The following is a 27436-nucleotide window of genomic DNA, read 5'->3' on the forward strand; positions in this document are numbered from 1 at the left end:
TGGCAGGTGTCACAACAGGTTCCATAATCCTGACCCCTGGTCTCCCTCCGCTGGCAGGCTCTGAGCAAGGCCTGCCCAGAGAACATGGATGACGAGCTCTCAATCCTGCTGACAGCACCCCCCAGCACAGACAAACTCCAGCACATCTTGGAGGTGAGCAGAATGGGGAGGGGCCGCAGGGGTTTTACCTTAGCCCTGGGGACTCCTAGAAAGAAGAGACTGGAAAATCCATGTTTCTATTGGATCCTTCCGACTATGCATTCGTGATATAAACTCACAGGGTGACCTTGGGGTAACTCACTTCCCCCTTACGGCATCAGTCTTCTCCACTATCAAATCTACACTGGGGAAGAAGGACAGAAGCCCCGACAATCACCTTCACCTCTGGGTGTCTGGTCCTGGGAGCCGAAACCAACTGGACTATCTGCCCCATCTCCTAAACTGCCCTGTCTTTCCCTCCTAGGGCCTTGTCCTTAGTGCTCAGCCTGGCCCCTTTCCAGCTTGTCCCTGACCTTTAAAGGACTATCCAAGCCCCTCCCATGCCTGCTTCCCTTGGGGTCTCTCTCCTGGCTGAGCACAGGCTGCCCTTCTATCTCTCAGCAGGCCTGGGTCCTAGTCACAGGCTGCGTCTTGTCACGTGACCCCCACACTTATTCCCTTCACCCTAGGGAGCTGCATCACCTGGGCCAGGTGCAGTTGAGCTCCAACCCCTTTCCTGGCCATCTCACCCTGGGACAGGTTGAAACTGGAAACCTGTGGGTAACAGTAACTGGTTGCTAGCAAAGGTGCTGAAGACACAATGGAAGAGGAAATCCTTTGGCCTGGATTGAAATTATTTTGACTGAAAGTGAATGAGAGAAAATAGGTTCAAAGTTCTCTTCCTAGCAGCAGAAAATGTAGCGATTGATAGAGGTTCAGGTCAGAAAGGACCATTATGTGCATCTAGTCGCCCCTCCTGTATAACTCAGGGCCTAGAATGTGACCAAGTGGTTCCTTCAGCCAACCATAGCATGGGACTGAGCCAGAGCACGTCTTTTGGAACGACATCCACATGCAGGAGAGACAGCTGGCTACCAGAAAATCTCTCTTCTGCAGTGACGTGGGGTTAAGGGACATGGCGGAAAAGACATGGAGGCTGTGATTAAACTTAGAGCAGGGTGGGAAACTGAGACACAGTTGGGACCTGTCTACACTACAGGTCTGTCGTGCATTTGTAAGCTGCTGACCCCCACATGTTGTTCAGAGCCTATGGACAACACAGCTCCTAAAGTGTGTTTGTTCTGTGCTTATCCGGTATGTACCAGCAGGGCTGGACAGCCTTTTTCACTATGCTGTGGGGAGCAGGTCCTGGGTACTAAGGGTCTGAAGAAGCTCTCAAGGACTAATTTTTTAAAATAATTGTTATCAATGAATTGGGAGAAAACATACAATCACTGAGGATAAGATTCAGGGGGTGACAAAATACAGGCAGAGTGGTAATTCCTGATGGGGAGAGGGCAGTGATACAGAGCGATCTGGCTCATTCAGCCAGCTGGACCCATTCAAAGAAAACAAGTTTGAGCAGAGCCCAATGCAAGGTCCTATACGTAGCCACAAGGCACGCCGGCCACACCTCCAGAATGGGGATGTGTATCCAGGAAAGCAGTGACTCTGAAATAGATTTAGGGGCCAGAGTGGAGAAGCTACTCAACATGAGCTCCCAGTGTGATGCTGTGGTGAACAGGGCTAAAGCCATCATTAGACGAAGGAGCAGAGCCGTGAGTAGGATAGGGAGGTGACACAGCAGCAGTGAGACTGCTATTGGAATACTGCCTCCAGTGTTGGTGTCCTCCTTTGAAAAAGATGGTCCTAGAAATTGGAGCTGGGGCAGCAAAGAGCCACCAAATGTTCTGAGGGCTGGAGAAAAATGCCTTCTAGTGAGCTATTGAAAGAGCTCAACCTGTTTAGCTTATCAAAAGAAGATTGAAAGGTGACTTCACTGAAGTGTTGAAGTGCCTTAATGGAGAGAATATATTGGGTATTAAAGGGCTCTTTAATCGAGCAGAGAAAGGCAGAACAAGACCCAATGGCTGGAAGGTGAAAAGAGACAAATTCCTATGACAAATAAGGCACAAATATTCAACAGCGAGGATGATTGACCACAGGAAGAAGCTACCATGGAAAGTGGTGGATTCTCCATCTCTTGATGTCATTTAATAAAGACTAGATGCCTTTCCGAAATGTGTTTGCCCCCAATGTAGCTATTGTGGTAGACAGGAGGCCTGTGATATGCAGGGGGTCAGATTAGATGCTCTAACGGTCTCTGCTGACCATAAAGTCTACTCATTTCTGAGAAACCGAGTGTAGCATTGGGAGCAGCCTCTGCTTATTAAACAATCAGTTTGTCAGCACCTGCAGGACAATTTGGTTCTTAGGACTAGTGAGCATGGACTTGTCAAGAACAAATCATTCCAGACCAATCCTAGCTCCTTCTTTGGCAGGGTTAGGGGCCTAGTGGATGTGGGTAAACAGTAGATGTGATCTATCTTGGTGTTAATAAGGCTTTTGACACAGTCCCATAGGACATTCTCACAAGCAAACAGATGCTGCTTAGCACTGTCAGAGCAGCTTTTGCTGGGGGATTCTCCCAGCACTTTCCAATAGTGGGAAAGTATGAAATACCCATTTGACTGCTGGGGACAGAGCCTAGAGGGGGCAGCAACTTACCCCAAGTCCCACAGGTCAATAGGAAACCAGCAATGGAACCCAGGAGTCCTGACTCCCAGTTCCCTGCTCCAATCACTCCAGTGGAGCACACTCCCTCTCAAAGCAGGGGGACTGGACATGAGGGCCTGGTTGTAATTGCCAGCTGTGGGAGGGAGTGTGCAGCAGTGGTTAGTGAAAGGGCCTGGAAATAAGGATGAGGTGTCCTATCATGTTTACTCAGATCAGATTAGGACATAATAGAATGGCTGAAATAGTTTATTTTATTTGTATTGTATTATTTTGCAATTGTTAAGAGCAGCAACTACTTAGCTCAGACTGAAGCATCTTATCTAATTTTTGAGATCTAAGTGTCTCCTCTTTGAGTGCGACGAGACAATTTAACACATTGTGACAAAGAATTTTCATTGCCACTTGTTATGATTTCAAGAAACAAACTGGTTTAGTTTGAATAGGATTTTTGGTCAGAAACGGTTTCAATGAAATTTCTCACCCTCTCGATTCCTGGTCTCTATCCCTATCCAAATCAGGCTCTTTTTCGAAAAGAAAGAACCCCCCCCCCCCCCCGAAAGGCAGAGATAGAGCCCAGGAATCGAGATGGTGGGGAAATTTCATTGAAACCGTTTCTGACCGAAAATCCTATTCAAACTAAACCAGTTTGTTTCTTGAAATCATAACAAGTGGCAATGAAAATTCTTTGTCACAATGTGTTAAATTGTCTCGTCGCACTCAAAGAGGAGACACTTAGATCTCAAAAATTAGATAAGATGCTTCAGTCTGAGCTAAGTAGTTGCTGCTCTTAACAATTGCAAAATAATACAATACAAATAAAATAAACTATTTCAGCCATTCTATTATGTCCTAATCTGATCTGAGTAAACATGATAGGACACCTCATCTTATGCACTGCTCCTAGTGACACTCTCCAATAGACCCAGCAGTCCTTATTTCCAGGCCCCTTCACTAACCACTGCTGCACACTCCCTCCCACAGCTGGCAATTACAACCAGGCCCTCATGTCCGGTCCCCCTGCTTTGAGAGGGAGTGTGCTCCGCTGGAGTGATTGGAGCAGGGAACTGGGAGTCAGGACTCCTGGGTTCCATTGCTGGTTTCCTATTGACCTGTGGGACTTGGGGTAAGTTGCTGCCCCCTCTAGGCTCTGTCCCCAGCAGTCAAATGGGGATTTCATACTTTCCCACTATTGGAAAGTGCTGGGAGAATCCCCCAGCAAAAGCTGCTCTGACAGTGCTAAGCAGCATCTGTTTGCTTGTGAGAATGTCCTATGGGACTGTGTCAAAAGCCTTATTAACACCAAGATAGATCACATCTACTGTTTACCCACCTCCACTAGGCCCCTAACCCTGCCAAAGAAGGAGCTAGGATTGGTCTGGAATGATTTGTTCTTGACAAGTCCATGCTCACTAGTCCTAAGAACCAAATTGTCCTGCAGGTGCTGACAAACTGATTGTTTAATAAGCAGAGGCTGCTCCCAATGCTACACTCGGTTTCTCAGAAATGAGTAGACTTTATGGGCAGCAGAGACCGTTAGAGCATCTAATCTGACCCCCTGCATATCACAGGCCTCCTGTCTACCACAATAGCTACTTTTGGGGCAAACACATTCCGGAAAGGCATCTAGTCTTTATTAAATGACATCAAGAGATGGAGAATCCACCACTTTCCATGGTAGCTTCTTCCTGTGGTCAATCATCCTCGCTGTTGAATATTTGTGCCTTATTTGTCATAGGAATTTGTCTCTTTTCACCTTCCAGCCATTGGGTCTTGTTCTGCCTTTCTCTGCTCGATTAAAGAGCCCTTTAATACCCAATATTTTCTCTCCATTAAGGCATTTCAACACTTCAGTGAAGTCACCTTTCAATCTTCTTTTGATAAGCTAAACAGGTTGAGCTCTTTCAATAGCTCACTAGAAGGCATTTTTCTCCAGCCCTCAGAACATTTGGTGGCTCTTTGCTGCCCCAGCTCCAATTTCTAGGACCATCTTTTTCAAAGGAGGACACCAAGACTGGAGGCAGTATTCCAATAGCAGTCTCACTGCTGCTGTGTCACCTCCCTATCCTACTCACGGCTCTGCTCCTACGTCTAATGATGGCTTTAGCCCTGTTCACCACAGCATCACACTGGGAGCTCATGTTGAGTGGCTTCTCCACTCTGGCCCCTAAATCCTTTTCAGAGTCACTGCTTTCCTGGATCCACGTCCCCATTCTGGAGGTGTGGCCGGCGTGCCTTGTTGCCACGTATAGGACCTTGCATTGGGCTCTGCTCAAACTTGTTTTCTTTGAATGGGTCCAGCTGGCCGAATGAGCCAGATCGCTCTGTATCACTGCCCTCTCCCCATCAGGAATTACCACTCTGCCTGTATTTTGTCACCCCCCAATCTTATCCGCAGTGATTGTATGTTTTCTCCCAATTCATTGATAACAATTATTTTAAAAAATTAGTCCTTGAGAGCTTCTTCAGACCCTTAGTACCCAGGACCTGCTCCCCACATCACAGTGAGAAATGCTGTCCAGCCCTGCTGGTACATAGGGGATAAGCACAGAACAAACGTACCTTTAGGAGCTGTGTTGTCCATAGGCTCTGAACAACATGTGGGGGTCAGCAGATTACAAACGCACGACAGACCTGTAGTGTAGACAGGTCCCAACTGTGTCTCGGTTTCCCACCCTGTAAAATGGGGAGAACAAACAAAACCTTGATTAGCTCCATTTGATAGCTGGGGAAACCGAGGCACCCAGCGGTGCAGAGACTCGCTCATGGTCCCAAAGCCAGGAATAGAAAACAGCAGATCTGATAGCCAGGCCTGGGACCTAACCCTGGTTTTCCTGGCCTTGCTGCTCTAAGTTTAGTCACAGCCTCCATGTCTTTTCCCCCGTGTCCCTTAACCCCACGTCACTGCAGAAGAGAGATTTTCTGGTAGCCAGCTGGCTCTCCTGCATGTGGATGTCGTTCCAAAAGACGTGCTCTGGCTCAGTCCCATGCTATGGTTGGCTGAAGGAACCACTTGGTCACATTCTAGGCCCTGAGTTATACAGGAGGGGCGACTAGATGCACATAATGGTCCTTTCTGACCTGAACCTCTATCAATCGCTACATTTTCTGCTGCTAGGAAGAGAACTCTGGACCTATTTTCTCTCATTCACTTTCAGTCGGAATAATTTCAATCCAGGCCAAAGGATTTCCTCTTCCATTGTGTCTTCAGCACCTTTGCGAGCAACCAGTTACTGTTACCCACAGGTTACCAGTTTCAACCTGTCCCAGGGTGAGATGGCCAGGAAAGGGGTTGGAGCTCAACTGCACCTGGCCCAGGTGATGCAGCTCCCTAGGGTGAAGGGAATAAGTGTGGGGGTCACGTGACAAGACGCAGCCTGTGACTAGGACCCAGGCCTGCTGAGAGATAGAAGGGCAGCCTGTGCTCAGCCAGGAGAGAGACCCCAAGGGAAGCAGGCATGGGAGGGGCTTGGAGAGTCCTTTAAAGGTCAGGGACAAGCTGGGAAGGGGCCAGGCTGAGCACTAAGGACAAGGCCCTAGGAGGGAAAGACAGGGCAGTTTAGGAGATGGGGCAGATAGTCCAGTTGGTTTCGGCTCCCAGGACCAGACACCCAGAGGTGAAGGTGATTGTCGGGGCTTCTGTCCTTCTTCCCCAGTGTAGATTTGATAGTGGAGAAGACTGATGCCGTAAGGGGGAAGTGAGTTACCCCAAGGTCACCCAGTGAGTTTATATCACGAATGCATACTCGGAAGGATCCAATAGAAACATGGATTTTCCAGTCTCTTCTTTCTAGGAGTCCCCAGGGCTAAGGTAAAACCCCTGCTGCCCCTCCCCATTCTGCTCACCTCCAAGATGTGCTGGAGTTTGTCTGTGCTGGGGGGTGCTGTCAGCAGGATCGAGAGCTCGTCATCCATGTTCTCTGGGCAGGCCTTGCTCAGAGCCTGCCAGCGGAGGGAGACCAGGGGTCAGGATTATGGAACCTGGGGTGACACCTGCCAGGATGACAGCAGGCTCTGTAGTCCTTGCCCAGAGCAGCTCTCTGCAGAGGGCCTGGTGCACAGCAGTGTAGGGAACAGCCAAGCTGCTAGGGATGGGAGCTGGGCTTCCTGGCAGAGTCCAGCACCCAAAGCCCAGCATCTGCAAGGAAGGGATTCCCCACAGAGGGGCAACATCATCTCCCACACACAGGGAGTCTCCCCCTGACACTTGATTCATCCTATGGCCTGTTCCCATCTCTGCCCACCACACTCCCAACTCAGCAGCTCCAGCTACCGAAGGGAGCACGAACCAGAGGCCTTCCTGCTCCTGGGACAGAGGAGTAGGTTGATGATCTACCTGGATGTGAGCGTTGGCCTTCCCCATGCCCAGGGTCTAGACTCCATTCAGGGCAGCGCACAGGAACTGCGATTCCTATTCTGGATCTAGTGGCAGCTTCAGTTTGCTGGCAGGAGACTGTACATGAGACCTTGCAGTTGCGGGGGTGACACAGGCACTAACATGTGCATGGGAGTTTGAGCAACAGGGCAGAGGCCTGTGTGGGGCAAGGAGGGCAGGGATTTGGGAAGCAAGAGCAGAGGATCAAACCCTTTCTTAATGTGGGTCGGGATGATCCCCATTTCAAAGATAGAGAAAGTGAGGCACCAGGTGGGAGAGTGACCTGGCCAGGATCACGTTACCGCTCAGTGGCAGGACTGCAAACAACCCGTTCCCTGATCTCCTCACTGGACGCTGCTGCCCCTCCTGTATGACCCCTCCAGCCATCCTCGCCCACAGGCCATCCCCACCACTCTCCAATACCAGGCTGTTTCCACAATGGAAGCAGGCTTGTAACAGAGTTCACTCACCGATAGGTGCCCCTTCCTTCAAGGCCTGGGGTCACAGATTTCTTGGGCTAGCACGCCCGCCAGCAGGTTTTTGGCTGGGAACTCAGCCCTTCGGCCAGGCGACCATCTTTTAGTCCACTCCTTCCTGGGTCGCGCTCATCCCAAACGAAAAGTCAAAAAATGTCTTTAACTGAAACAAGATCCTCTGTCCCTTGGGGGCTTTTCCTCAGCCTGACTTTGGCTCGGCCTGCCCTTGCTGGCCTTGGTAGCCCTTTCTATGGCCCTGTACATCCCCTTCCTTAGAGACCGTGGGAGAACCAGTCCTACCCTGGATTCTAGGTTCTGCCCCAAGGCCCTGTACCGAACAGCTAGGCCTGCTCCTGTACCTTTGTTGCGGTTTCCCCTGGTTTCCCCTCAGCTGGAGCTCACTCTGTAATCCATTTGGCCTAGCTCCAGGCTTTATAGCCCACAGGCCAAGCCCCCCGTTATATACCCTCCTCCTTAGAACCTGGCCCACGCGGGGGCAAGTTCTATTCTTCTCCAAGCTTCATCCCTCCTCATCTCATCGCTGTCACCGGCTGCGCGCTTGTACAGCCTGTGCGCAGTGTCTGCAGCTCCACTGCCAGCTCGCTCGGGGCAAACCTTCTCTTCTGCAGTATCCCGACGCTCTTCCTGCAGCCACTCAGTCTCATGAACAGCTGCTTGCAGAGCCTCTTCTGAAGCCTTTAGCGTCTTCTGTTGCCTTTTTGCTACTGCCGCTGCATATGCCAAAACCTTTTCGGTCAGGGTCTGAGAACCCACCATGGACTGCTCCACCCTTGTGTTTGTCCCTCCTCCAGTCTGCTTCATCTCTGGGCCAATCATTTCGTCCTTCATCTCCCTGCAGCACCCGACAGGGTGTGTTGGTGGAGGGTCTGCAAGGTCCATGGCCACCCCAGCCACCTCCACCTTGCCTGCCTCATGGGGGTTTGTGTCAGAGGACACCTTCTCCTTTCTTTCTAACTTCTTAGGGCCCTGGCCCCTCGTTCAGCCACTCAGCAATTTCCTAAGCAGGCCGTGTCTTTTGATATGGCCTGCTTCTCTGCCCCCAAAACAAAGAACTCTTGCTCCCATCTTGGCATTAGGCCACGCTTGTACACTTTCTCATGCCCTTCTCCCTGGGCTAACCTTCTCAGCACAGCCCAGGCATGCTCTCCTTCTCTGCTCTTTTTGTCCATGGGCATAGCAGACCCTGGGTTGATTTCCCTTTGCAGGATCTCTCACAGGTATTGCTGCTGCTGCGTCTGTAGCTCCACCTGCACTTCCTTCTGCGTCTGTTGGTTTTCTAGGAGCTGCTGGAGAAACCCCTAGATCTGCTTTGGCTGCTTAGCCAGTCCCTGGAACTGAAGTGGGAAATCCAGCGACCAGCTTGGTCCCTTGATACACCTGCTTGGGGGAGGGATAGCTCAGTGGTTTGAGCATTGGCCTGCTAAACCCGGGGTTGTGAGCTCAATCCTTGAGGGGGCCATTTAGGGATCAGGGCAAAAAACTGTCTGGGGATTGGTCCTGCTTTGAGCAGGGGGTTGGACTAGATGACCTCCGGAGGTCCCTTCCAACCCTGATATTCTATGATTCCTTCAGCAACCAAGACTTCCCTCACGGATCACAGGGGGAACTCAATCCTGCCAACTATGCCAATCATAAATGAATCTACTCATCGTTAGGTGCCCCCCGGCGGCCAGGCATGGCATCACAGCCCTCTCGCTGGGCTAGCGTCCCCCATCCATGGTCGCTCCAGCACCACGGCAGTTTCTCTGCCTGGTAACTCCGGCCAGGTCACCACCTTTAGTCCACCCTTCTGGGGCCCAGCTTGCCTCACACTAAAAGTCCAAAGAGGTCTTTCCACAGACAGAAGTCCTTCTGCCATCGCTGGGGCACTTGCTCAGCCTGTAGCCCCCTTGCTGGGCTTGGGAACCCTCTCCAGGTGCGTGTACGCCGCCTCCTCTGGGGCCGGTAGGGGAACCCAGTCCCACCCTGACATTGATAGCAGCTCAGGGCCCTGGACCCAACAGCTAGGTCTGCACCTTTCTCTTTGCTGCACTTTTCCAACCTCTCTTCTCAAGTTCCCCTCCAGGCTTTCCTTGCTGCTCTGAACTTCCTACCTCGTTCTCAATCCTGTTGCTACCCCAGCTGGGCTGTATCACCACTGAAGTCTGGCTCTTTAGGGGGGCGGATATGGTGCCTCTCAGTTCGGGCTCATTCTGTAATCAGCTTTCTGTGAGTGCCAGGGGGCTCCATTTCCCCTTCCACTAGCTCCCCATTTACAGAGAGCCAGAGCAGTACCTGCAGCAGGGAGCGGGAGTTGCTGGTGGCCTCAGAGGCACAGGCCCTGCAGCGCCTCGGGCACCTGGCGCAAGTGCCGCATGATACGGAGCTGGCGCATCACATTGGCCGTGACGTCCTCCTGCTGCAAGGGAACGAGAACCTGTCTGAGACTCAGACGCCTCCGAGGAATCAGGGGGGATTAACGGCCCCTGGAACCAGCAGCATTTCCACCCAGCCCCTGCCCACCTCTGAGGGATGGATTCCCCCTCCTGACCCCCAGGATGGAGTCTTGTTGTCCTTCCTAGTGACCTCCAGTGGCAACCCCCCTCCTTGTACGGGGAGCTCCTGCCACTTCCCCCTCAGTGCCCCTGACAGCTGTTCCACCTCCAATCCACAGCTCAAGTTCTCAGACCCCTCTCCTCCAGCCCCACCCAGGTTGGGTAGGGAGGGGACTGTATAGGGGGGGGGGCAGGAGGGATTCTGGCAGCAGTGAAGTGGGATGTGGGGAGGTTGAGACCTTTCCCCAAGTCACCCCAGCCACTAATGCTGAAGCCGCAGGATGGCAGCCCTGGTGAATGGGACGGATCGGCAGCCCCTGCTGACTAGGGTTACCATACGTCCGGTTTTTCCCGGACATGTCCTGCTTTTCGGCAATCAAACGCCCGTCCGGGGGGAATTGCCGAAAAGCCAAACATGTCCGGGAAAATGCCGGCCGGGCACTTCCCCTCCCGCGGCTGCTCTGCTCCGCTCCTCCCCTCTCAGACTTTAAGAGCCGAGCTGCCCGAGCCAGCGCTACCGGCTTCGGGCAGCCCCCCCTGCCTCCGGACCCCCAGCCGCCGGCCAGGCACTTCCCTTCCCGGGCTCCAGCTGAGCTGCTCCGCTCCTCCCCTCTCAGACTTTAAGAGCCGAGCTGCCCGAGCCAGCGCTACTGGCTTCGGGCAGCCCCCCCTGCCTCCGGACCCCGAGCCACGGGCCAGGCACTTCCCTTCCCGGGCTCCAGCTGCGCTGGGGAAGCGCCGGCCGGGGGCGCAGGGTCTGGGGGCTGCCCGGCAAACCGTGAAGCCGGTAGCGCTGGGGCAGCCCTTTCCCCATGGCTGGGAGTGGGAGGGAGGAGGGGGCTGAGTTAGGGCAGGGAAGGGGCGGAGTTGGGGCGGGGCTAGGGGTGGGGAAATGGGCGGGGCCAGGGCCCGTGGAGGGTCCTCTTTTTTTATTTATTAGACATGGTAACCCTACTGCTGACTGAATCCTCCTGTTCTCTCCAGAACGGGTCCAGCCTTGCCAGCAGCAGGACAAGCGTCCCCTGCCCATGTGCCTCAGCCCTGCCTGGTCAGACGCCATCACCCGTCAGTCCTTGGCCTCCCAGGCTGCCAGTGATGGGAGCAACTCTGGGTGGTGGCTCGGGTGACACAGACACCAGACCACTAGGAATTGGGTGCGGCCCTGTGGGACAGGAGAGTCTCGCAGAGGGCACTTGGGGGACTCTCCTGCCCTTCCCAAGAGCGATAGCACCCTGTCCTAAGAACATAAGTCTGGGATGAGGCAAAGCTTGTCATTAATTAGCCTGGCTAAAGAGCTGGGTGGAGCTGCTCCGGGGACAAGCTGGCTCGCTCCTGCTCATGGAGGTGAATTCATCTCCCTTCCCAGGAGCACCTGCTCTCCCTTTCATTCCCCACCAGGCTCCTTGTGCCAGGCCAGCGAATGGCCACAGGATGGGAATGAGGCCTGGGCCCCGCCCCAATCTCCTGAGTCTAATGCAGCTGCTCACCTTGTCCCCCATCAGCTGCTGGGTTTCCCCCAGGAGGGAGTAGGTGACAGGGAGAGAGACACACACACATTTGTCCTTCTGGTTGCAGGGCTTGTGTCCTTCCAATCCCATTGGTGGCTGCACAGTGGGCAGAGTCCTCGCTGCGTGCCCGGCCCAACAGAATTGCAGGGCGTGGTGTGGAACACAGAAAGAGATAGAGAGACTCATCCTCCAGCCGGGGTCAGTCTGAGAGAAATTGGCTGGGGTCCCAGTCTCACTCTTCTAGCGGGTGCCATTTCCCAGCTGGGTTCCTTACCCCTCTGGTGCAGCAGCAGCTGGTAGAGCCGGTAAACCCCCTCCCTGGCCTGCCGGCTGATGTCCTTGGCTGGGTCACTGACGGACAGAGCCAGCTGTGCCATGTGGTGACCCATCCTGGGGAATTCCGCTGAGTTCTAATGGACGGGAGAGGGAGAGGGGACTCCATCAGCATTTTCCTGTCAGCTCCCAGTCCCCCCCGGGCCAGGACTCTCCTTCCCCTCAGCCCCTCTGCAGGAGATGCTAGAGGATAGGAGCTAGAGCCAGACCCTTAATTTCCTCTGCCCCCAAGGAAGCCTGGAGCACAGGGCTGTGGGCAGGGCCCTCCATGAGGACTTGCTTCCCCAGCTGCTCCAGGATGACAGGGAGGCATGAACCTGGAGCACAGTCCCCTTAAAAGCCCAGAGTCACCACTTAACTAGGACAAGAAGAACTTGACTCAAGCCAGGCTCACTCTCTGCTCTGACTCTGCCTCCCCAAGAGGAACACTCCTAACCCACAGCCCCTGCAGCAGCAGATCCTACAGCCCGTCAGAGCCAGATCACCTACCCCTGGAGTCAGGAAGCTGGGGTCAGAGGTCACTTACGTCAAACTCAGGGAGGGTGATGGTGAATCTGAGCAGGGCCGTGCTGCTCTTAACGGCCCTGGCTCTCTCTCGCGGCACCCTGGACACGATCCAGTAGTTAATGTGCTGTGGGGAAAGGAGGCATTGCACTGACTGCCCTGACCAAGGATGCCCACTGGGGGCCCGGCTAGGAGGACAGACTGGAAAATGGATCTAAGAGTGAAGGTAAAATTGCCCCCACCCCTCTCATCGGGCTCACCTCCAAGATGTACTGGAGCCTGTCGGTGTCTGGGGACTCTGCCAGCAGGTTCCCCAGCATGGCGTCCAGGAGGTCTGGCAAGACCCTAGGCAGATCCTGAAAGCAAGGGAGAGCCATGGGTCAGAGTTAGGGAAACTGGGGCTAAACTTGCCACAGGATGGGAAGTGGGGTCTCTGGGAAGCACTGGTGAGACCCCCAAACACATATCCTGGCCTCTCTCCTTCACATCCCACTGCAGGCAATTAGCAAGGACTCATGGCAGGATGACAGCTGGCTCTTCAATCCATGACTTTAGCATGATCTACCTGCACTTGGGTGGTGTCCTTCTCCATGCCCAGGGTGAAGACGGCGTGCAGGGCAGCTCGGAGGAGGTGGGTCTCCAGCTCTGGCTCCAGGGCAGGTGTCATGGTGCTGGCAAGAGAGAGGAGCCGGTATTAGACTGTGCAGTGCGGGGATGGGACTGGCACCAACACGCAGGTGAAACTGCAGGGAAATAGGCACAGGCTGGCAAGAAGGGAAACTGAGGCACCGAGCCAGGGAATGACAAGGCCAAGGTTTCTCAGACAGACAGTGGCAGGGCAGGAATAGCACCTGTTCCCTGGACCCTGCTGCCCCTCCTGTATCTGATCCTGGGTGTGAGCCTCTCCCCAAAGCCGTTGCAATGTTACTGGAGTGAAAAGAACAGCCCAGCCAGGAGAGAGTGAACCTTCCCCGCACCTCTGCCAGAGGAGCCACCCTTGGGCGGTGACCTGGGAGTGGGAGGGGCAGTGACTCCCAGCCCTGGGCCTGAGCAGCACTGGGGTTAGGGGAACCGGGCCGGAGGGTCTCGGTACCTGAGGTTGCCCACAGCAATCAGGGAGTTAGCGAGGACGGCGCCGGGTGGAGAGTTATCAGGCAGCTCCTCAATGAGCTCCTGTGAGACCCAAAGGAGACAAAGGAGCGTGTGAGATTCGGGCCACACTGACACTTCTCAGTGAGGAGATTACACAGCCAGGGCCCCACACAGCCAGCAGGATCCCCCCACCTGCCCCCCGCTCCTCCGATTCCTGCCCAATAGTGACCACTCTCCGAGTTTCTCCCGTCTCTTCTCCCCAGTCTTCAGCCCCAGCAATCCCTGCCCTCTGCTGCCCCTCCAGCACCAGCCATCCCCCATCCATTGGCCTGGGGAGACCCCTGCCCCTCCCAGGTCTCTGTCTTTCCTCCAGCTGCTGGGCACCGTGTCTCGCTCACCACAATCCTCTCCGCCACAGCCGCCTTGCAGCAGTGCGGCTCCAGTGTGTCCTGCCCTCTCTGCTGTGCAGCGAGACGCGGGGTGGATGGCGTGCAGGAACACGAGCTGCTGGGCCTCCTCCTGCACCCACCAGGAGTGGGGTTAGGGGAGAGAGAGCCAGTTAGCCAGGGACCTCCCTGCCCCCACACAGCAGCTGCAGGACTCAGGCCTGAATGGGGGATAGTGGGGACCCGCCCATTGTCCAAATCACCCACCACTCCACCACAAGCAGGGTCAGGAACTGGGACAGTGCCTGTGGGGGGAGGAGACCCGGCTGGTGTGTGACAGACACCCCCACCTCTGGGGTCCCAGATCATGGAGGAGAAAGGTCCCCATTAGGGCTGGTGGATCATCAGGGACAAGACCCTCTGCAGGGGGTCAGGTGCTGGGAAGGGGCAGGACAGTCTCGGTTCCAGCACAGCTGGGGTACGTTTGTACCTTTTCTCCGCCTTGGAGCTGCTCTCGGCTGTTATTGAGAGCAGCCTCCTCTGTGGCCACGTCCACCCATTCCTCCTCCTCGTCCCCTGAGTCCCTGGCAGTCCCTGCACCAGGGAGAGAAGGGGACAGGGTGACGCCTGCTGCCACTCGGGGGAAGGACAGGGGCACGGTGGGGCAATGTGTCCCCTTCCCACCACCGGGACCCAGGGCAGATCGGGCCCCACACTCCCCCCTCTCAGTGATGCCTTCAGCCCCCAACTCCTTCAGGAGCCCATAGCAAAGAGACCCCCCCAGACTGTCCTGGACTCCCTGAGAGGTGCCTCCCCCCAACTGGAGCACCAAGGACCAAAGTGGCAGCATCTAGTGTCAGTGGGGTTCATGTGGCTCAGGCCAGACCCCTGGGCTGGGGACCCGCCCCCATAGCACTGATCGAGGGCCTGGGCCCAGGGTGTTCACAGCCCCGCCCTCACCTCTCCCTGAGCCCAGCCTGACTCCTCACCTGGAACAAAGCTGCGGCGCCCATCGGCCTCGCTGCTGCCCGAGTCCCAGGCACTGCTGCTGTCCCATGGGGAGCGGGCCGAGCTGCTGGTGGTGGGACAGGGATCCTCCACCTCCTGCCCTGGGGAGGCTGGAAGGTCCTCAGTGACCGGGCAGGGCGATGCCTCCTGCTGGGAATCAGGGCTGGGCTCCTGGGGCCGCTGCTGCCCACACAACATGCCCCAGAGTCACCCTGCCCGGCTCCCCTCCTGCGCTGGGTCCTGCCTGCCCAGCCGCAGCCTGGCCCAGCTCCATTTCGACCTGGCCTCTCCCACCTCGGCGCCTGCGCTGGGAGCGGGTTTTCTCCGCCAGAAGGCTGGGCACTTCCACCTCCTGGCCTGGCCGGGAGCTCCTTCCCCGCCAGTGGGGACGGAGGAGCCGCTCTGCTCCTGGGGAAGATGGCAGCTGCTTCCCTCAGGCTCTGGGGCCACCTGCAGAGCCTTCTTCCTGAACATCCTCAGGAGCCTGGCCATCCTGGAACCGAGCGGGGAGCGGGCGTGAGTCTGGGGTCAAGGCAGCCTCTCACTAACCAGCCTGTTTGGTCCCTCCCCATCCCTGCCCCAGCCAGAGCAGCTCCTCCTCCCCCACAGGGGTGCATGTAATGCAATCTACACGCACTGGCAGGAGTTCATTGCATGATCTGCTCCCAGCGTTCCCCCTCGTCACCCCTGGGGCTGCAATGCCCGGGGAGTCTCCTCCTTTTCCATCACTGGGTTCAGTCACTTTGGACAAGCAGCTCCCTCCTGCCGTCCCAGGCCACACTCCCCCCCAGGCTAGAGAAGGAACAGAACCCAGGAGTCCGGACTTCTCCTGGGAAACCATTCCCCACGTCAAAGTCCCGAGGCAGAGCAAGGCCAGGACCCCTGCCTTTCCCATTGATTTCCATGCTCAGCAGCTCACAGGGTCTGGCCCAGCTCAGAGACGCTCAGCCTGGGGAACGGTCTCCCACAAGGGAAGGGTTGGGAGCCCCATTGCTGGGACCTTTCCAAACACACTGGAGACGGCTCTGGAGAAGCCCCTCCCCGGTCTGAGAGCGAGGGGCTCCTGGGGGCGGTTTGCAAATCCAATCTCCTTTGGGAGAGATTCTTTCCCCCTCTTTCTGCCTCTCCCCAGACAGACAGGGGACGCCAACGGGGAACCCTAATGCCACTCACTTGCTCTGCTGACGGAGCGATGGATGGAGGATGTTCAGTATCGTCCCTCGCCCTCCTCCTCACTCCCCAAAGCCAAGGCAGGCTGGAGAGGGTGGTGGTGACCTGAGGAGTTACCCTGCCCAGCCAGCAGGCAGGGGGATAGCACTGGGCGATCGACTGGCTGTGAAAACAAGAGTCTGTCTTATTGCCAAGGGACAGAGAAACTCGGCCAGCAGCAGGGGGTGCAGAACACTGGCCTAATGCGGGGGTGACAGCACCTCCGGGATCCTGACATCCCGGCACTTTACACACCTTCCTGGAGCCTCCCAACCCCCCTGGTCTGTAGGGGCTGCTACCCCAACCCTACTGATGGGAAACAGGCCTGGGGTGGGGAAGCTACTGGCTCAGGGTCACACCAAGTGTCAGAGCCAGGGATGGGACCCAGCAGTCCTTATTTCCAGGCCCCTTCACTAACCACTGCTGCACACTCCCTCCCATAGCTGGCAATTACAACCAGGCCTTCATGTCCGGTCCCCCTGCTTTGAGAGGGAGTGTGCTCCGCTGGAGTGACTGGAGCAGGGAACTGGGAGTCAGGACTCCTGGGTTCCATTGCTGGTTTCCTATTGACCTGTGGGACTTTGGGTAAGTTGCTCCCCGCTCTAGGCTCTGTCCCCAGCAGTCAAATGGGGATTTCATACTTTCCCACTATTGGAAAGTGCTGGGAGAATCCCCCAGCAAAAGCTGCTCTGACAGTGCTAAGCAGCATCTGACCATTAGAGGTCAGAGCACACTGCCCAGGAGGAGGAGTGTTTGGTTCTGGGCTGTTGGAGTACGGGCTTGCAACCATCTGTGCACACATATTATACTAATTGCATCTAGACCACATCTCCCTAGTTTGTTTGTGAGAATGTCCTTATTAACACCAAGATGGATCACATCTACTGTTTACCCACCTCCACTAGGCCCGTAACCCTGCCAAAGAAGGAGCTAGGATTGGTTTGGAATGATTTGTTCTTGACAAGTCCATGCTCACTAGTCCTAAGAACCAAATTGTCCTGTAGGTGCTGACAAACTGATTGTTTAATAAGGAGTTCCAGTATCTTTCCAGGTATGTTAATGGATGGGAAGACGTTCTTTTTCAGGGATCTCTGACGAGAACTGGGGCACAGCACTTAGTTTGTTGAGGCCATAAAATGGAGACAGGCACCTCTTCTCTTCTCCCAGCACCCCAGATACCTAAAAGGGTGGGACTCACATCCCTCAATGGGCTTTAAAAAAGACAATGGTTACAATGTGGCCCCGACCATTTCTGGTTTCTGCAGACTAGATGTTTTAGCAAAGTTTAGAATTCCTTGGTGCTCAACACCGTGAAACTCCCCTTTCTCCTTCACAAAGGGCTTTAACGCCCCTTATCTCACCCAGGCTCTCGACTGCCCAAAGTTGGAGAATTGTCCCTGTTCCCACTGCAGAGCACCCCCCACGACACACACACAGAGTCCTCCTGGTGGTGGGAGGGGAACAGAGGAAAGGACAGAAGACGTAAGAGATGAAGAGAAAGGAGGGAGGGATGGAGGAAAAGGTAAAACAAAAAGGACAAACCCTAATGTCCCCAGTGATTCTAAGGGACAAAATCCCAGGTGGGGAATAAAATTCGACCACCTTAAGCTAGTGTTTTCCATGCCTAGAATTCAGCTGGCGCCAGATGCATCAGACTGAACAGGTTCCAAACCTCTCGGAGGCTCTTACCTTCTAAACAGGGACGTCTGTTTTCTAGTAAAATCAGGAAAAAGAAAGGAGAAAACTCAAAAGAGGTTCCTCCTGGCGCTCACGTACGTGACCCCTAATACTCTCTCAGTCCTCAAAGAGAGACCTCGAGAAGGAGACTTGCTGAAGCAAAGCTACAGGGGACTCTGAGGTTTCCCTGGCCCTGCGCCCCTGTCCTGCCTGGCTGATGTCAGCATCTCTCTGTGAGGTCACCACCTCCCCAGCACCTTTGGCCAATAGGCTGAGGTCCTGCAAAAGGCCTTTGTGATGTCACTGCCACACCCACCCCTCCCCTGCAGTGCTAATGTCCTGCCGCAGGCCAGACACTTTGGAGGTTTGAGCTACTCCCTGTGGATCACCCCGCTCAATGAGTGTTCATTCTAGGAAGCAAGCCGGCTAGACAGTAAAACATCACAAGCTGCTCCCAATACTACACTCGGTTTCTCAGAAATGAGTAGACTTTATGGGCAGAAGAGACAGTTAGAGCATCTAATCTGACCCCCTGCATATCACAGGCCTCCTGTCTACCACAATAGCTACTGTTGGGGTAAACACATTCCAGAAAGGCATCTAGTCTTTATTAAATGACATCAAGAGACGGAGAATCCACCACTTTCCTTGGTAGCTTCTTCCTGTGGTCAATCATCCTCGCTGTTGAATATTTGTGCCTTATTTGTCATAGGAATTTGTCTCTTTTCACCTTCCAGCCATTCCCAAACCTCAGCCAGTATTTGTAGGTGACAAATCTCATGAATTGTCACAGATTGCGGTGTTACTAGAGGAGGTTTTGGAATTAACTGATAAGTCACTGGGACCAGATGGCATTCACCCAAGAGTTCTGAAAGAACTCAGATGTGAAATTGCGGAACTACTAATTATGGTTTGTAACTTGTCCTTTAAATCAGCTTCTGTATCCATGACTGGAAGATAGCTAATGTAACGCCAATATTTAAAAAGGGCACTATTGGTGATCCCGGCAATTACGGACCAGTAAGTCTAATGTCAGTACCGGGCAAATTAGTTGAAACAATTGTAAAGAATAAAATTGTCAGACACATAGAAGAACATAAATTGTTGGGCAAAAGTCAACATAGTTTAGGTAAAGGGAAATCGTGTCTTACTAATCTATTAGAGTTCTTTGAAGGGGTCAACAAACATGTGGACAAGGGGGATCCAGTGGACATAGTGTACTTAGATTTCCAGAAAGCCTTTGACAAGGTCCCTCACCAAAGGGTCTTATGTAAATTAAGTTGTCATGGGATAAGAGGGAAGATCCTTTCATGGATTGAGAACTGGTTAAAAGACAGGGAACAAAGGGTAGGAATAAATGGTAAATTTTCAGAATGGAGAGGGGTAACTAGTGGTGTTCCCCAAGGGTCAGTCCTAGGACCAATGCTATTCAACTTATTCATAAATGATCTGGAGAAAGGGGTAAAAAGTGAGGTGGCAAAGTTTGCAGATGATACTAAACTGCTCAAGATAGTTAAGACCAAAGCAGACTGTGAAGAACTTCAAAAAGATCTCACAAAACTAAGTGATTGGGCAACAAAATGGCAAATGAAATTTAATGTGGACAACGTAAAGTAATGCACATTGGGAAAAATAACCCCAACTATACATACAATATGATGGGGGCTAATTTAGCTACAACGAATCAGGAAAAAGATCTTGGAGTCATCGTGGATAGTTCTCTGAAGACTTCCACGCAGTGTGCAGCGGCAGTCAAAAAAGCAAACAGGATGTTAGGAATCATTAAAAAGGGGATAGAGAATGAGACGGAGAATATCTTATTGCCCTTATATAAATCCATGGTACACCCACATCTTGAATACTGTGTACAGATGTGGTCTCCTCATCTCAAAAAAGATATACTGGCATTAGAAAAGGTTCAGAGAAGGGCAATTAAAATGATTAGAGGTTTGGAAGGGGTCCCATATGAGGAGAGATTAAAGAGGCTAGGACTTTTCAGCTTGGAAAAGAGGAGACTATGGGGGGATATGATAGAGGTATATGAAATCATGAGTGATGTGGAGAAAGTGAATAAGGAAAAGTTATTTACTTGTTCCCATAATATAAGAACTCCACTAGTAACCTCCCTCCAGCCTGACAGTTCACCTTTCAGTACGACCCGTTGTAGTCTCCCCTTTAACCAGTTCCTTATCCACCTTTCAATTTTCATATTGATCCTCATCTTTTCCAATTTAGCTAATAATTCCCCATGTGGAACCGTATCAAATGCCTTACTGAAATCGAGGTAAATTAGATCCACTGCGTTTCCTTTGTCTAAAAAATCTGTGACCTTCTCAAAGAAGGAGATCAGGTTGGTTTGGCACGCTCTACCTTTTGTAAAGCCATGTTGTATTTTGTCCCAATTACCATTGACCTCAATGTCCTTAACTACTTTCTCCTTCAAAACATTTTCTGAGACCTTGCATACTACAGATGTCAAACTAACAGGCCTGTAGTTACCCGGATCACTTTTTTCCCCTTTCTTAAAGCTAGGAACTATGTTAGCAATTCTCCAGTCATACGGAACAACCCCTGAGTTTACTGATTCATTAACATTTTTTGCTAATGGGCTTGCAATTTCATATGCCAGTTCCTTTAATATTCTTGGATGAAGATTATCTGGGACCCCCGATTTAGTCCCATTAAACTGTTCGAGTTTGGCTTCTAACTCAGATGTGGTAATATCTACCTCCATATCCTCATTCCCATTTGTCATCCTACCATTATCTCTAAGCTCCTCATTAGCCTCTTAAAGACTGAGGCAAAGTATTTGTTTAGATATTGGGCCATGCCTAGATTATCCTTAACCTCCACTCCATCCTCAGTGTTTAGCGGTCCCACTTCTTTCTTTGTTTTCTTCTTATTTATATGGCTATAGAACCTTTTACACCTTTTACTATTGGTTTGAATTCCCTTTGCAAGGTCCAACTCTACATGGCTTTCGGCCTTTCTCACTTTGTCCCTACATGTTCTGACCTCAGTAAGGTAGCTTTCCTTGCTGATCACTCCCATCTTCCACACCTTGTAGGCTTTCTGCTTTTTCTTAATCATCTCTCTGAGATGCTTGCTCATCCAACTTGGTCTACAACTCCTGCCTATGAATTTTCCCCCCTTTCTTGGGATGCAGGCTTCTGATAGTTTCTGCAACTTTGACTTGAAGTAATTCCAGGCCTTCTCCACCTTTAGATCCACAAGTTCTTCAGTCCAATCCACTTCCCTATCTAATTTCCTTAATTTTTTAAAGTTAGCCCTTTTGAAATCAAAAACCCTAGTCACAGATCTATTTTTGTTTACCCTTCCATTTAGTTTAAACTGAATTAGCTCATGATCGCTCAAACCAAGGCTGTCCCCTACAACCATTTCTTCTAAGAGATCCTCACTACCCACACCAAATCTAAAATGGCATCCCCTCTTGTTGGTTCTTCAACTACTTGGTGAAGGAATCCATCAGCTATCACATCTAGGAAAATCTGAGCCCTATTATATTACTAGCACTTGTCCTCCAGTCTATATCTGGGAAGTTAAAGTCTCCCATGATCACACAATTCCCATTAGTATTTACTTCATTAAAAACATTAAAGAGGTCTCTATCCCTATCCAAATCAGACTCCTGTTCTAACAGACAGCAAACCCCCCAAAGACAGGGATAGAGCCCAGGAATCGAGATGGTGGGGAAATTTCATTGAAACCGTTTCTGTCCGAAAATCCCATTCAAACTAAACCAGTTTCTTTCTTGAAATCATATCAAGTGGCATGAAAATTCTTTGCAAAAATATTTTGTTGCAAAACAAAAGCATCTTCTGTGTCACAAAAAGAACAGGAGTATGTGTTTGTCTCGTCGCACACAAAGAGGAGACACTTAGATCTCAAAAATTAGATAAGATGTTTCAGTCTGAACTAAGTAGTTGCTGCTCTTAACAATTGCAACATAATAAAATACAAATAAAATAGACTATTTCAGCCATTCTATTATGTCCTAATCTGATCTGAGTAAACATGATAGGACACCTCATCTTATGCACTGTTCCTAGTGACACTCTCCAATAGATCCCCATCCTCCACCTGTCGGGAGGTAGGTAGGAGCGGATTGTTATCCCTACTTGAAAGAGGGAGAAGCTAAGGCTGAGAAAGGAGAATTGACTTGTCTTAGGTCACACAGCCAGTCCGTGGCAGAGTTGGGAATAGGACCCAAGAGCCCTGATTTTCAAACTAACCATCGGATCTTGAATTTCAGACATTGAATGACCTGAATAAAGTGCTCTCAAATGAGTTCCAGACCAGCAAGGGTTCATAGTAATTATTCAGCAAGTATTTTAGGAGAATTGGAATGGTAGAGAAAATAATGAACTGCAGAGAAGCAGCAAAATTTGTCGAACATATGACTGGTTATGACTATTTACTTGGTCTTAAAAGAAAACAACAGGGACCTGAGTCTCCTCCCTGTCAATAACGCCCTGCTCAGCCAATCAGGGTAGAGACCGAGGGGCGGGAGGATGAGGGTTCTCACCAGAGAGCCCAAAGGATGGCCCAGGTCACCGCTGGGGATCACTGTCTGAGCACTATTTCAGCCCCACATTTTTCGGTGGACCTCCCACAATGGGAGTTGTAGAGCACCGCCCATGACACACACACACCCCTCCTGGTGGTGGGAGGGGAACAGGGGAACAGACAAAAGAAGTAAGAGATGAAGAGAAAGGAGGGCGGGATGGAGGAAAAGGTAAAAAAAAAAGGACAAACCTTAATGTCCCCAGAGATTCTAAGGGACAAAATCCCAGGTGGGGAATAAAATTTGGCCACCTTAAGCTAGTGTTTTCCATGCCTAAAATTCAGATGGCGCCAGATGCATCAGACTGAACAGGTTCCAAATCTCTCAGAGGCTCTTACCTTCTAAACAGGGACGTCAGTTTTCTAGTGAAATCAGGAAAAAGAAAGGAGAAAACTCAAAAGAGGTTGCTCCTGGTGCTCATGTACGTGACCCCTAATACTCTCTCAGACCTCAAAGAGAGACCTCGAGAAGGAGACTTGCTGAAGCAAAGCCACAGGGGTCTCTGAGGTTTCCCTGGCCCTGCGCCCCTGTCCTGCCTGGCTGACGTCAGCATCCCTCTGTGAGGTCACCACCTGCCCTACACCTTTGGCCAATAGGCTGACGTCCTGCAAAAGGCCTTTGTGATGTCACTGCCACACCCACCCCTCCCCTGCAGTGCTAATGTTCTGCCACAGGGCAGACACTTTGGAGGTTTGAGCTACTCCCTGTGGATCACCCCGCTCAATGAGTGTTCATTCTAGGAAGCAAGCCGGCTAGACAGTAAAACATCACAAGCTGCTCCCAATGCTACACTCGGTTTCTCAGAAATGAGTAGACTTTATGGGCAGAAGAGACAGTTAGAGCATCTAATCTAACCCCCTACATATCACAGGCCTCCTGTCTACCACAATAGCTACTTTTGGGGCAAACACATTCCGGAAAGGCATCTAGTCTTTATTAATGACATCAAGAGATGGAGAATCCACCACTTTCCATGGTAGCTTCTTCCTGTGGTCAATCATCCTCGCTGTTGAATATTTGTGCCTTATTTGTCATAGGAATTTGTCTCTTTTCACCTTCCAGCCATTGGGTCTTGTTCTGCCTTTCTCTGCTCGATTAAAGAGCCCTTTAATACCCAATATTTTCTCTCCATTAAGGCACTTCAATACTTCAGTGAAGTCACCTTTCAATCTTCTTTTGATAAGCTAAACAGGTTGAGCTCTTTCAATAGCTCACTAGAAGGCATTTTTCTCCAGCCCTCAGAACATTTGGTGGCTCTTTGCTGCCCAGCTCCAATTTCTAGGACCATCTTTTTCAAAGGAGGACACCAACACTGGAGGCAGTATTCCAATAGCAGTCTCACTGCTGCTGTGTCACCTCCCTATCCTACTCACGGCTCTGCTCCTACGTCTAATGATGGCTTTAGCCCTGTTCACCACAGCATCACACTGGGAGCTCATGTTGAGTGGCTTTTCCACTCTGGCCCCTAAATCCATTTCACAGTCACTGCTTTCCTGGATACACGTCCCCATTCTAGAGGTGTGGCCGGTGTGCCTTGTTGCCACGCATAGGACCTTGCATTGGGCTCTGCTCAAACTTGTTTTCTTTGAATGGGTCCAGCTGGCTGAATGAGCCAGATCGCTCTGTATCACTGCCCTCTCCCCATCAGGAATTACCACTCTGCCTGTATTTTGTCACCCCCCGAATCTTATCCGCAGTGATTGTATGTTTTCTCCCAATTCATTGATAACAATTATTTTTAAAAATTAGTCCTTGAGAGCTTCTTCAGACCCTTACTACCCAGGACCTGCTCCCCACATCACAGTGAGAAATGCTGTCCAGCCCTGCTGGTACATAGGGGATAAGTACAGAACAAACGTACCTTTAGGAGCTGTGTTGTCCATAGGCTCTGAACAACATGTGGGGGTCAGCAGATTACAAACGCACGACAGACCTGTAGTGTAGACAGGTCCCAACTGTGTCTCGGTTTCCCACCCTGTAAAATGGGGAGAACAAACAAAACCTTGATTAGCTCCATTTGATAGCTGGGGAAATCGAGGCACCCAGCGGTGCAGAGACTCGCTCATGGTCCCAAAGCCAGGAATAGAAAACAGCAGATCTGATAGCCAGGCCTGGGACCTAACCCTGGTTTTCCTGGCCTTGCTGCTCTAAGTTTAGTCATAGCCTCCATGTCTTTTCCCCCGTGTCCCTTAACCCTACGTCACTGCAGAAGAGAGATTTTCTGGTAGCCAGCTGGCTCTCCTGCATGTGGACGTCGTTCCAAAAGACATGCTCTGGCTCAGTCCCATGCTATGGTTGGCTGAAGGAACCACTTGGTCACATTCTAGCCCTGAGTTATACAGGAGGGGCGACTAGATGCACATAATGGTCCTTTCTGACCTGAACCTCTATCAATCGCTACATTTTCTGCTGCTAGGAAGAGAACTCTGGACCTATTTTCTCTCATTCACTTTCAGTAAGAATAATTTCAATCCAGGCCAAAGGATTTCCTCTTTCATTGTGTCTTCAGCACCTTTGCGAGCAACCAGTTACTGTTACCCACAGGTTTCCAGTTTCAACCTGTCCCTGGTTGAGATGGCCAGGAAAGGGGTTGGAGCTCAACTGCACCTGGCCCAGGTGATGCAGCTCCCTAGGGTGAAGGGAATAAGTGTGGGGGTCACGTGACAAGACGCAGCCTGTGACTAGGACCCAGGCCTGCTGAGAGATAGAAGGGCAGCCTGTGCTCAGCCAGGAGAGAGACCCCAAGGGAAGCAGGCATGGGAGGGGCTTGGAGAGTCCTTGAAAGGTCAGGGACAAGCTGGGAAGGGGCCAGGCTGAGCACTAAGGACAAGGCCCTAGGAGGGAAAGACAGGGCAGTTTAAGAGATGGGGCAGATAGTCCAGTTGGTTTCGGCTCCCAGGACCAGACACCCAGAGGTGAAGGTGATTGTCGGGGCTTCTGTCCTTCTTCCCCAGTGTAGATTTGATAGTGGAGAAGACTGATGCCGTAAGGGGGAAGTGAGTTACCCCAAGGTCACCCTGTGAGTTTATATCACAAATGCATACTCGGAAGTATCCAATAGAAACATGGATTTTCCAGTCTCTTCTTTCTAGGAGTCCCCAGGGCTAAGGTAAAACCCCTGCTGCCCCTCCCCATTCTGCTCACCTCCAAGATGTGCTGGAGTTTGTCTGTGCTGGGGGGTGCTGTCAGCAGGATCGAGAGCTCGTCATCCATGTTCTCTGGGCAGGCCTTGCTCAGAGCCTGCCAGCGGAGGGAGACCAGGGGTCAGGAGCCTGCATTATCACCGGTGTGCCATTGACCAGGAGCTGGCTGAGGTAAGCGCCGCCTGGCCGGAGCTCGCACCCAGAAACCCTGCCCCAGGTCGGAACCCCCTCCCACACCCAAATTCCCTCCCAGACCTCACACCCGGCACCCCAACCCCCTGTCCCAGGTCGGAACCCCCTCCTGTACCCTAATCCCTCCCAGACCCCACACCTCCACCTGCACCCCAATTCCCTACCCCAGGCCTGAGCCCCCTCCCGCACCCAAACTCCCTCCTAGAGTCCGCACCCCAACCCTCTGCCCCAGCCCGGATCCCCCTCTGGCACCCCAAACCCCTAATCTCCAGCCCAATCCCAGAGCCCACATCCCCACCGGAGCCCTCACCCCTCCCTGCACTCCAACCCCCAGCCCCAGCCCAGTGAAAGTGAGTGAGGGTGTGAGAGCGAGCGACTGAGGGAGCTGGGCTGGGCTGGAGTGAGTGGGGGTGGGGCCTTGGGGAAGGGCATGAAAGGGGTTGGGTCAAGGGCGTTTGGTTTTGTGCAAGTAGAAAGTTGACAACCCTACTTAAGGACCTTTGAAAAACAGCTTCCTTAGCACCGTTCCTGATACCAGGGGCCAAGGCGCCCCCGGACATGAGAACCACAATAGGCCAGAGCAAAATGCTGTGTTAGAAATCGGAGTTCAAGCTGCCAAGCGAACGATAGCTGACAGACAGGAGATGCAGGAATTAAGGTTGTGCCTTCAGCCAGCAACTGGTGTTCATCCGTTTGCACCACACACACACCTGTAGGCAGGGCCACTATTTCCTTGTCTGTCTGCCTGTTTAGCGTCTCTCGGTCCTTACTGTGCCCATCACCGTGGTGTCTGAGTGGCAAACCAAGGGTTTGACGTGTGCATATGAAACTGCCTGACTGGAAGGACGTGGTTTGGTGTGGATCAGTGACTGCTGGGGCGGTTGGTGGCAGAAGGCTCTGAGGGCCTGGCTCATTCCGACCTGGCTCATTCCAATGGCTTCTACATCTGAGAGCAGCCCAGTCTCCTGCCTGGGTCCGACGCAAACCAGGAAGTACAGGACCACGGTTAATAAGAGCAGCTCAAAAGATCATTTTCGCTGAGCCCAGCCCTGCACAGATTTCCAGCTTAGGTTTGCATTTTCAGCAAAAGTTCTTCTTGATTATTTTCTCCCAACCCCTTTGTGCCTCCATAATAGCCAGCATCCTGGGGCACTCCAGGGACAGCGTGTGTGCGTGTATGTGTACGTCTGTACATATGTGTATGTGTACATGTGCGTATGTATGTGTGTACGTGTATGTGCATATGAGTGTGTGCACATGTGAGTGTGCGTGTGTATATGTGTACATGTACCCCAGTCAGATGTATACATCTGGATTTCCTTTGAAAGAATTTTCAAATTGAGCTGATCAAGTGCAATGGCAAAGCACCCAATTCCTCTGCCCCCCAACTGCCTTCGCTCCTTTAACGTTCAACCTGCTCCGCTGACACCTCTGACTCCTGAAAGCCCTAACGCTCCAGGGGAGCAGGCCGTGCCCTGCCCTGCCCTGGCTGCCCCAGGTGTTACCTCGGAGGGAATCGTTCGAGATTCCAATAAGTGGCAGGTCCAGGGAAGAGCCTTATCTGGGGAGAGGCTGTACCAGACCCGCCCGACCCAGGCAGGCTCCCAGGTACTCTCTGCTCGGGGCTGGTAAGGCTCCTTAGCAGTTTCTCTCCAAACAAATTCCAGTTCAAGACACCTGA

The 27436-nt window shown here is 52.3% G+C and overlaps 1 protein-coding gene and 1 long non-coding RNA gene across 11 annotated transcripts; both read right to left on the bottom strand.

The window, feature by feature from the left end:
- Window positions 1-5274: 5274 nt before the first annotated feature.
- LOC117879743 lies at window positions 5275-9844 on the bottom strand. 2 transcript variants are annotated; one of them, XR_004646375.1, is made up of 3 exons: window positions 7558-9844; window positions 6559-6705; window positions 5275-5388 (listed from the first exon to the last, which is right to left on the bottom strand). It is a non-coding gene; the product is annotated as an uncharacterized LOC117879743 (long non-coding RNA). The 2 variants fall into 2 exon arrangements; XR_004646374.1 differs by having other exon boundaries at window positions 6559-9844.
- A 1152-nt stretch (window positions 9845-10996) lies between these two features.
- Window positions 10997-25694, bottom strand: LOC117879741 (maestro heat-like repeat-containing protein family member 1). 9 transcript variants are annotated; one of them, XM_034774990.1, is made up of 9 exons: window positions 25565-25694; window positions 24282-24395; window positions 14931-16282; window positions 14432-14535; window positions 13557-13636; window positions 13029-13134; window positions 12724-12819; window positions 12486-12590; window positions 10997-12036 (listed from the first exon to the last, which is right to left on the bottom strand). In XM_034774990.1, exons 3-9 carry the CDS (start codon window positions 15145-15147, stop codon window positions 11809-11811), a joined length of 936 nt encoding a protein of 311 aa, XP_034630881.1. In that variant the 5' UTR covers window positions 15148-16282; window positions 24282-24395; window positions 25565-25694; the 3' UTR covers window positions 10997-11808. The 9 variants fall into 9 exon arrangements, with proteins under 9 accessions (XP_034630881.1, XP_034630882.1, XP_034630883.1 ...); XM_034774991.1 differs by lacking the exon at window positions 25565-25694 and having other exon boundaries at window positions 14931-15442; window positions 16123-16282; XM_034774992.1 differs by lacking the exon at window positions 25565-25694 and having other exon boundaries at window positions 14931-15442.
- Window positions 25695-27436: the final 1742 nt, after the last annotated feature.

This window comes from Trachemys scripta, chromosome 7, assembly GCF_013100865.1.
Source record: "Trachemys scripta elegans isolate TJP31775 chromosome 7, CAS_Tse_1.0, whole genome shotgun sequence".
NCBI classification, from domain to species: domain Eukaryota; kingdom Metazoa; phylum Chordata; order Testudines; family Emydidae; genus Trachemys; species Trachemys scripta.

What these genes read in the sequence shown, in the direction of transcription:
- LOC117879741 (XM_034774990.1), bottom strand. Translation starts at nt 15,147, where the DNA reads ATGTTGTGTGGGCAGCAGCGGCCCCAGGAGCCCAGCCCTGATTCCCAG. An exon ending in GCGCCGCAGCTTTGTTCCAG is followed by an intron (nt 14,536 to 14,930) that starts GTGAGGAGTCAG and finishes TCCCTGGTGCAG; the next exon opens with GGACTGCCAGGGACTCAGGG. An exon ending in GGCTCCAGTACATCTTGGAG is followed by an intron (nt 12,591 to 12,723) that starts GTGAGCCCGATG and finishes CTTTCCCCACAG; the next exon opens with CACATTAACTACTGGATCGT.